We start from the raw sequence: 10,048 nt of genomic DNA, 5'->3' as shown, positions 1-10,048 counted from the left end.
AGCCTCCCAAGGTGCTGGGATTACAGGCGTGAACCACCGTGCCAGGCCAGGCCCCACTTCTTAATACCAGCACATTGGGTACTAGGTTCCAACATAGGAATTCAGGGGGACACCAACATTCAGGCCATAACAGAGGGAGAACAGTGGGGCCCCGAGAGAGCACTGCCTACCACCTTCTGTGGGGTCACTGCTTGATGTGGGATGGGTTGGGGACCTCAGGGAAACCCAGATTAGGGTCTCCTTTACTTGTCACCCCTCAAAAAGGAAAGCTAGACTGATAGATTCAGGTCATGGGAAAATGGAGAGACAATGGGGCCTGGAAAGGTGGAGAGCTCAGAGTCCTGGAGTGCCCAGAGTCTGTAACACCAGGGAATTGGGGGTTCTGCAACCTGGGAGAAAGGATGGGAGCTGCCGGGGGCAGCATATAACCAGGCGATTTAAATTCTGCCTTCCAACTTCCATCCCAACTGGTACTGGCAGAGTCATTTCTGGGGTGGGGATTTGTATTCCTCCTTAGTACAGGGCTCTCCCAGGCCAAGACCACATTTGTCATCCTCAGACTAGGGGTCTCTGGGAGTGGGGCCTTAGCTCATCCTCTTTGTGGCCTCCTAAACTCAGCCCAGAGTTCTGGTCTCAAGTGGGGGTTTCAGTTCAGATGTGGCCTCTCCACCTCCCCACCTAAGAAGATACAAACCCCAAAGTCTCCCTCTGCCTTCCTAGTCCCCTCCTAGCTCCTCTCCCCCTGCAGACTGGGGCAAGGAAGGAGGGGAGAAGAAAAAGGCCTTCCCAGCCTAGGCATAGACCTGCCCAGGTGTGTAGGGGGGACCAGCTCACCATCTCATTAACGTGGAATTGTTTTTAGGTTAATAATCTTGCGTTAATTTTCCCTTAAAATATTGTCTTTGACCGTTAAATGCTCACACTGTTATAAAAAGAACGTAATAAATGATCTTGAAGCAAATTCTCCTGCCAAATGTCATAATTTATTTGCATAATTAGCTCTTAATTTTAATTCAATATGCAAATCCACGCTTCCTTTCCATTGCAGCCGCCTGTTTCCCAGTCGGGCGGCCATGAATTTACTGTGATGCTCCCTCCACGGCTGTCAGAGGTGGGGGTGGGGAGGCAGGCACCTTCTGGGGCTGGTGCCTGGAGAAGGGGCTCAGACACATAGATTCAGTTGGACAAGTCTGTGGGCCCCACTACATGGGCCCCACAGATGGGCCTGTGTGGACACCAGCGTACTACATACTGATGCAGAGACCCAGAGATGAAGGTAGGTGAACCCAGACTGACAGGCCAACACATCAAGCAACTCATGGGCACTCACTGAGACACATATAGGCAGAAACACTGCCACGCATGAACGCAGATCCCCATGAGGTCACATGACTTCATGGACACAGACATACAGATATACCCACAAACAAACGCAGACAGAGGCCCAGCCAATGAGCAGAGATGCATGGGCAGCCCAGACGTGTATCCTGGCAGACACAAACACTCACAGTAGAAAGATGCCTGGGCCCAGGTACAGGTGTGTGGGGCCATACAGCTGCTGAAGTCACACATCTATATGGGCACACACATAAAAAGACACGTTATCCCAGGTAGGAACTTAACAACACTACAGAAAAGCCTCGGCATGCCACGTGGACACCCACACGCACTTTAGGACTTGGCCTTCAAGCCTCCATAGCAACATTTTTGAGGCATTGTGGGGCTCATGGAAGGAGCACAGAACACAGAGTCAGGGTATCCGGTTCTAGAACCAGCTCCACTTTTCACTTGCTGTGGGACCTTAAGCAAGTCACTTCATTTTTTGTTCAATAATAGCTTTATTTTTATTTATTTATTTACTTACTTATTTTTGAGATGGGATCTCTCTCTGTCACCCAGGCTGGAGTGTAGTGGCATGATCTTGGCTCACTGCAAGCTCCACCTCCCTGGTTCACACCATTCTCCTGACTCAGCCTCCTGAGCCGCTGGGACCACAGGCAACCGCCACCACGCCTGACTAGTTTTTTGTATTTTTAGTAGAGATGGGGTTTCACCGTGTTAGCTAGGATGGTCTCGATCTCCTGACCTCGTGATCAGCCCACCTTGCCTCCCAAAGTGCTGGGATTTCAGGCAAATAGCTTTATTAAGATCTAACTCACATACCATACAATTCACCTATTTAATGTGTGCAAGTCAATGGTTTTTAGTATATTCACAGGGTCATGCAACCATCACCACAATAAATTTTAGAACATTTTAATCACCCCCAGAAATCCCATTCTCATCACCAGTCATTCCCTTTTTCCCCCCAACACCCTCTGTCCCAGCCCTAAGCAACCACTAATTGATTTTCTGTCTCTATTTATTTGCATTACATATAAAGGGAATCATGCAATATGTGATTTTTGGGTGACTGGCTTCTCTCACTTAACATGTTTTCAATAGTGATCTGTGTTGCAGCATGAATCAGTATTTCATTCCTTTTTATGGCAATGGACTAATATTCCATTTTATGGATATACAACATTTTATGTATGCATTTGTCAGTTGATGGACATTTGAGTGGTTTTCACTTTTTGGCAATCACGAATAACACTGCTATGAACATCCCTGTACAAGTTTTGGTGTGGACCTATGTTTTTTTTTTGTTGTTGTTGTTGTTGTTGTTTTGGTTTTTTTTGTTTTTTTTTGAGACGGAGTCTCGCTCTGTCGCCCAGGCTGGAGTGCAGTGGCCGGATCTCAGCTCACTGCAAGCTCCGCCTCCCGGGTTCACGCCATTCTCCTGCCTCAGCCTCCTGAGTAGCTGGGACTACAGGTGCCCGCCACCTCGCCCGGCTAGTTTTTTGTATTTTTTAGTAGAGACGGGGTTTCACCGTGTTAGCCAGAATGGTCTCGATCTCCTGACCTTGTGATCCGCCCGTCTCGGCCTCACAAAGTGCTAGGATTACAGGCTTGAGCCACCGCGCCCGGCCGGACCTATGTTTTTATTTCTCTTGAGTCTATTCACGAGAGTAGAAGTTCATCTTCGAGTTTGGTTTTCCCATCGAAAAAATAAAAGGGCTCATTCTAATGAAACCCTCACAGGCTTCTCCACAGCCTTTGTTTATGATTAACATGGCATTCTCAAGTTGAGATCATGGCCCTTCTCACTCAGCCACACACAGATGCGGGTATACTTGCATGCATGCACACACACACACACACACACATGCACACATGCACATGCACAAGGACACACCACATAGTCACACACTCAGTCACCAACACAGCCACCTAACCCATAGCCCATTGCCCCAAAGGCACAGATGTACCCAAGGTGACCTAAACACTCACAGGGACCCGATGCAGGGTTGCCTAGAGAAAAAGAAGGAAACAGTTTGAGAGACTGTGATAGCTACATGGAAGAACGTCCTTTCACCGCGAAGGCGGGGACAGAGTCTGGAGTTTGGGAGGAAGAATAAGATGGGGAGAAAAAGCTGAGTGAGAGGGCGAGGTGTTAGGAGATAGGGGCGCTCTGGGACAGGGGCTGTGCGGCTGGATCGAGGTCTGGTTCGAACACCAGGACACTTGTGTCCTGCTTCACCATCTGCTTCTGCCCTACCCTCGCCCTGACCAGGGTATCCTTTGTCTCCCTGCTCCCTCTCCCTGAAGGAAACATGACCCCTCCCCATTTTCGCCCCCCTCCCCCACAAGCTAAGGAGACAAAAGGGATCCTTTTCCAGGATAATTAAGCCTCAAAGACTGCGGCTCCTCCCAGGAAACTGATCGGGTTTGCCCTGGGAGAGCCCTTGAGTGTGGGAGGGGAGGGAAAGGGATGTGGGGGCACACAGAGGGATGACCAGAACACAGGAAAGTCAGCTCTGAGACTGCCAGGCAGACGGTACTCCTGTGGCCATATATTGTCTGTTGCAAAAGTTGGAATTTTATTTCCCTTTCTTAAGACAGGGGTCATGTGATTAGCAACAGATTCGAATCCACTGTCTCCCACAATCACAGAAATCCTGGGGTGGACAAGCGGAAGATGCGTGTGTGCCTGTGTGGATTTGTGTTGAAGTTGTTGCTACGTCTCTGTGTAAGTATGAATGTGTGTCTGTCCCCCACCCTCTCGGTCCCCCACCCCCACCCACGCCCCCCTGCCGAAGACTTGCAGTGCGGCCTCAGCGGAGTTTCTAACCTGGAGTGATCGCCTTCCTGATTTGCCACTTTAGTACTCTTGTTAATGAATTTTTAATCTTCTTAATGACATTAAACACGGAAAGTAATTAAGGAAAACAAGTTTGAAACTGCTGACTTCAACCCTTTATTCACAACTATTTAATGTAGAATTAATTTGATTTTGCCCATTATTCAAATGAACGCGCTACCTTCTCCCTGGCCCCAGGCCTGTCCCCTTGCCCCCCATCCCGAATGCCCTGAGACCCCCTGTTGTGATCACCCAGTTGTTATTGACCCAAGTGGGTGCTGGTTTCTCTGCACCGTGTCTGTGCTGAGGGCTGGAGGTGGTGACTAGGCCAAACTTCTGGATGGTGAGGAAGGCAGAGTGGCTTCTGGAAGAGGCCAGGAGGATTGAAGGGACTCAGGAGGGAGCCAGGAAAACAGAGCTCCTTCCCCACCCTGAGTCCATCTCGGATTTCCACTCTGGATACTCCATCAATAGCTCCTGCGTGCTCTGTGACCTGTGCACTCAAGTGTTTGGATGTTGGAAGCCTTGGGTATTCAGATGCTTGGACATTTGATATTAGAATACATAAATCTGTAGAATTCAAAATAATCAGGTGTTTGGAGGCTCAGTGCTGGGGTGGGTACCTGAATGGTCAGGTTCCATGATGTCCATTTGGCAGAATCTTAGACCAAAAGAAAGAAGCTTCCACCTCTAAACCCTGGTTCAGGACGCTGTCTGGATGAAGCTAAAATGGGAGATTATAGCTGCTTGAAGCTGAGTTTGAAACCGATCCAGGTCCTGGAAGCAGAAACCAGGTCCCAGGACAGAGCCAGCACATCCCTGAGCCAGAGGGTTTGGCTGCCACCTTCCAGAAAGGGTCCTGAAGCTGCCTAGGGACCCTGGATAGAAGGGGAGGCAGGGTCTAAAGGGGCCCTGGGGCTATCGATGCCTGGGCCTTCTTCACACCTGAAGGCAGTGGAGCAGGTGGCTCTTCTCTAGGGCAACGTGCTCACAGCTGGGTGGCGGAGCTGGAAGAACAGGTGCAGGAGGTCTCCCCAGCCTCTGGATTCATGCCCCAAGAGGCCTCTCCATTTTAGCCTTGGGTCCTGGACCCCATTTTGTGTGGGAGTACGCACGTACCTGTGTGGTGGCTAGGACAGCAGGCAGCAGAGGGAAATGGGAACAGCGCCGCACTCAGCCTCAGGTGGATCTGACTTAAATCCTGACTTTGGGTAAGTCCCTGACCTCTCCTTTCTTCCTCACTGAAGTGGGGTGACAGATTCTCGCCCCAAGGAGTTGTTGCGATTAGTAAATTAGATGCCACAGGTGCAATCCTAGCGCAGCACCTGGCATGCTGTGGGCCTGCCCATCAATCCCTGCCCTATCACTCCCAAGCCCCACCCGCGGGGAGAAAAGGAGACCCCAGGAATGTGCCGGAGAAGGAAAACAGAGGGCTTCTGGAGCGGGGGACCAAAAGAGGGTCTGGGAAAGATATGGACTTGCCTGGAGTGGGGAAGGGAGAGCTGATGGGAGGGGAGTTAGCATTGGAGAGCTGCCTCCCCCATCCTTGAATGGCCTCAGAAATGTTCCTTTCAGTCATTCCCCTGAATTATATCCCCAGGAGGGGTTTTCTCCCTCCCTCGCTCCCCGTTACCTCTTCCTCCTGCCTCTTCTCTCTAAACAAGCCTCCCCCAAGTCACTTCACTCATCTCAGCTCCTGGAAGAAAAGCAGCCCTAGCCCTTGGCCCCCACCCTCACGCTGCTCTGAGCCATGACCAGCCCGAGCTGATGCGAGAGTCTCCCTCGCCCCTTCCTCCCATTCCAGGGACTTTATGGGCTGAGACACTGCTGGCTCGCTCACTTCTCCCTCTCTCCCGCTCCTCTTTCCATCATTCTCTGTGTCTCTTCCTCCCTCTTTCTTTCTTCCCCTGCCATGGCTGGCCTTGCTCCTTCCTGCCTGTCTTTCTCCATCTCTGTGTCTGTCTTTGCCTCTTGGTCTTTCTCACTTTCTTGAAAGGCCATGGACTCTAGAACATTCCTAGCTACAACTACCCAGGGCACACTCTCAGGAAAGGAAAAACAACTGGACCCAGCAGGTGACAGTGGGAGGAACTAATCCTTGTGGGAGGGGCCCACCTCGAGATGGCCCTGGGGTAGGGGGAGTCCTTAAACTGGCCTGCAGTTCAGCCCAAGGGAGGCCAGAACTGGTGTGACAGGGATCTCCTGTCTCCCAAATATTTTGCCACCTCCCCTCCTTGTTGACATCCTGGAAGGGCCAGGAGAATTCTGAAGAAGAGGACTTGACCAGGTTAGCACGCTCACCTCACCCTTATCTCTACACACCCACCCCAACTCTCCCAACAAAGACCCACACTCTCTCACACACAACACACACAAACAGACCACGTGGTGCCTCGCTTACACACAGACACAAATATGCACCAGCACAGACACACATGGATGCAGATGCACACTCACAAATACACACAGCTCCCCCCAACACATAGATCGTACACACACACGTGCACAGATGCACACGCACACACACATATACACGCACAGATCCCACAGGCGCCCAAAAGCACAGGGCAATGATTAATGTCCCCTCAGAAAAAGAAATTATATTGAATAAATTAAACTACTGTGGCAGCAAATTGAAAAATAAGGATGTAAATGAGGTTTGAATACTTAATATCGAAGACAAGGGGGGAATGAGAAGGGATCGCTGGGTCCCCTGAGAGGGGAAAGGATGGTCCCTCCTGCCCCCCAATTCAACTCTGGCTCCTGTCCAGAGACCTCAGAGCTGGGGCAGGGCTAGTGCTGGGGCTCAGTCAGCACCAGGAGCCCTCCCTGCAGGGCCACTGCAGACAAAATTCCAGAACCTCTGGAAAGACTCAACAAGAGAGGATGTGGAAGAGGAGGTGAGACCACCTGGCATCACCTCAAAACCTAACCCTGACGCTCCCAGCACACAAAGGGACACTGCTTTCAGGCCCAACACGTAGTCCTTCCAAGGCCCATCTTGAGAGAAGGCCCTCTTGACTCATCTCTCCCCAGGCCCCTGCCCACCCCACGATACTCAAAGGCACCTGAACACCTGTGCCTCACTCAGCCCTCCACAATCAATCTCAAAGCTGCACGCACTCCCAGAACTCACCTGCCTCCTCACATCCCCAGTGTATCCTAACCCAGACCCACCCTACACACCCCACAGACATTCGACCCACGTGCCCACCAACACCCCAATGCCACCCTGGCACAGTCCCACCCACACCAAGTACCCCCAAACCCTGGGGACACACATGCTTTCACACACACACACACACACACACACACACTTTCCTTGCAGCAGCACATCATGACGTAGTCCTTGACACACCCCCCTACATACAAACCATCACACACACACACACACACACACACACACACACACACACACACAGAGTGGGGTAGCCCACCCTGAGTCCCAATCCCCTCAGAACTGTGGGAGGGATGGGTGAGACAGCTGGGGGAGGCTTCTCTTTAAGCTTTAATAAGCAGTACTCCCTGCACACACACACACACACACACACACACACACACACACACACACACACGGACGGACTGGTGGAGCACTTCCGCTCAGCCTCCATCTCTGTTTCTCTCTGCCTCCACCTCTGTTGCCGGCTCAGTTTCCCTCACTCTGCCTGTCAACTGCTTTCTCAATGTCGCCTTTGTCTCGGACACCCCAATATATCCCCGCCTCCCCCTCCTCCCCATCGGTCGCCGGCCCCGGCTGCTACCCACAGCCCCGCGCCCCCTAACCTGCAGCCCCCCACCCCCTTCCCCTCCTCCGCATCGCTCGCTGTCGTCTCTGTTCATATATATTTAGTATTTATTTACAAGGCTGGGTTTTTTCCCTGGGCGGGAAGCCAGCCGTGCACAGAAATCCTTAAGATGCTATAAAGCTGGTGAGGTATAAAATGGAAAGTGGTTAGTGCGCTGTTTGGAGATACCTCACCGGCGGCCGCCCCGCCGCCCCGCCGCCCGCTGTAAATCTCCCGGAGTTTAGCGCGCTTGTTGGTATCTGGCCGCCAGTGAGGGGCCGGGCGGGGGCCGGCCGGGGCGGGGCGCCCCCAGAGCCAAGAGCTCCCCCAGCGCCGGGACCCCTCAGCAGAGGCCCGGGAAGCGCCGCCCTCAAAGGGACAGGGGCTAAGGGGGCTGGGAAGTCCCTTTCCGGGGAAACAAAGGCTCCCGCCGGGCCACTTCTGAACTTTGCCAAGGGGACCGAAAACCTTGAGCCTGGAGGTCCCTCATCAGCGGAGGTGCCGGGCAGGAGGTCACCGAAGGACAGGGCAGAGCCTAGGCAAGAGCCTGCCGAGATTTTGCCTAGGTTAGGAACCAAGGTTCTGCCACTGATAAGCGGGGCGAGCTCACGCAAGTTATTTCACCTCCCCGAGCCTCGGTTTCCTCTTCCTCAATGAGATCATGATCGTTCCTACTCATAAGGGTGAAGAGAAGAGTAAATGAGTGCATCCGGTAAAGGATTTAGCACAGTGCCTGGTACGCAGTAGTGCTCAATAAATACCAACTAGTGTTCTTTGTGCCTATGTGCTCAGTTAGCACTTGGTTCCTCCAGAGATTTGCTCAGCTGCCTCAGTCAGCTAGCCATGGCTTCCATCCATCCATCCATCCATCCATCCATCCATCCATCCATCCATCCAGTGACTTTCAACTGTGTGGTTCTGGGCTCTGTAACAGAATTTTGCAGGAGGCAACAGGGGACCCCAAGTCTGGACGGGGCAGTCAATCTAGACCAAAAGGGTGAAAGAGCCACTTCTGGATCAAGTAGCTTTTCAGGGCAGCTGGGAGGAAAGGGCTGGCCCGGTGCATCTGCCTGCCCATCAGTGACCTTGGCAGTCCTTTGAGTTCCCGTGGTCTGAGAGTCACAGGAGAAGCAGGCCCAATCTGCGAGGATCAGCGAGACTGGGAACCCCCAGAGGGCAGCTCTCATCTCCCGCTCATCCCCCGCCCCACCAGCAGAGCCCAGAGCTGGCTCTCAGGAGCTGTCAGTAAGTGCCCCTTGATTGATGAGTTGGGAAGGCTGAACTCTGCCACACTCCCCTCTCGCTCTGGAGGGATGACACACCTGTCATACAGCCTGCACACGCACGTCCCAGCTCACCTGGACACATGTCAGGAGGGCCAGGAGTAATGACAGGGAACTCTTAGGTGGTCACTGTCCAGAACAGGAAGCTCAGAAGAGCCAAGTCTGTGTCACATAGCCACGTCCTAGTGAGTTTAGTTGTATTAGTTCATTCACTCACTCCTTCATTCACGTATTCAACAGGTGTTTACTGAGGATCCTGGGCTAGGGGCTGAGGGGGACACAAACGAATATTATTTGGTCCTGGCTCTCAAGAAGTTTATAGTACAGGACAGCTGTAAGGCAGACATACAAGCAATATCAGTATTAGGAAAGCCATGTCAGGAGCCAGGAAAGCTGCAGAGAGGGCCTATAAGGTTCCCAGAAAAGAGAAACCACTGCTGAGTGGGGGGAGAATAATAATAGCAATAATAATTATAGTAGCCAGCAGGCACCTTGCACACGTTTATAGGTAATATTCAGAAAATGGCTTTGCTTGAGTCAGGACTTGCAGAAGATTAAAGTATTGACTGGCAGAGAGGAGTTGGGGTGTTGGAAGGTGATGCCATTCCAAAAAGAGATAGTCACAGGCACAGGAAGGACATGAGTGAATGCTCGTAAGTGGGAAGTCGCTGCGTGGGGAATGTTCAGGGGAACCACTCTGAGTCCAATTTGGCTGGCAAATATAAGCATGGAGGGGAGTAATGGGAAGGCTTGGAGAGAGGGGTGGGCAGGAGCCAGATAACAAAGCGCCCTGAATA

At 52.1% G+C, this 10,048-nt stretch overlaps 1 protein-coding gene across 1 annotated transcript in view; it reads right to left on the bottom strand.

Annotated features, from left to right (window-relative positions):
• Positions 1-961: 961 nt before the first annotated feature.
• HIF1AN (hypoxia inducible factor 1 subunit alpha inhibitor) overlaps positions 962-10,048 on the bottom strand; it is a 95,639-nt gene continuing 86,552 nt past the window's right edge. The window contains exon 8 of the mRNA XM_077947345.1: positions 962-1,572. Within this exon, the coding sequence (XP_077803471.1) occupies positions 1,395-1,572 (178 nt within the window). The 3' untranslated portion in view covers positions 962-1,394. The remainder of the gene's footprint in view (positions 1,573-10,048) is intronic.

This window comes from Macaca mulatta, chromosome 9 (assembly GCF_049350105.2).
Source record: "Macaca mulatta isolate MMU2019108-1 chromosome 9, T2T-MMU8v2.0, whole genome shotgun sequence".
In the NCBI taxonomy this organism is placed as follows: Eukaryota; Metazoa; Chordata; class Mammalia; order Primates; family Cercopithecidae; genus Macaca; species Macaca mulatta.
This window is presented reverse-complemented; position numbering and strand designations above follow the sequence as displayed.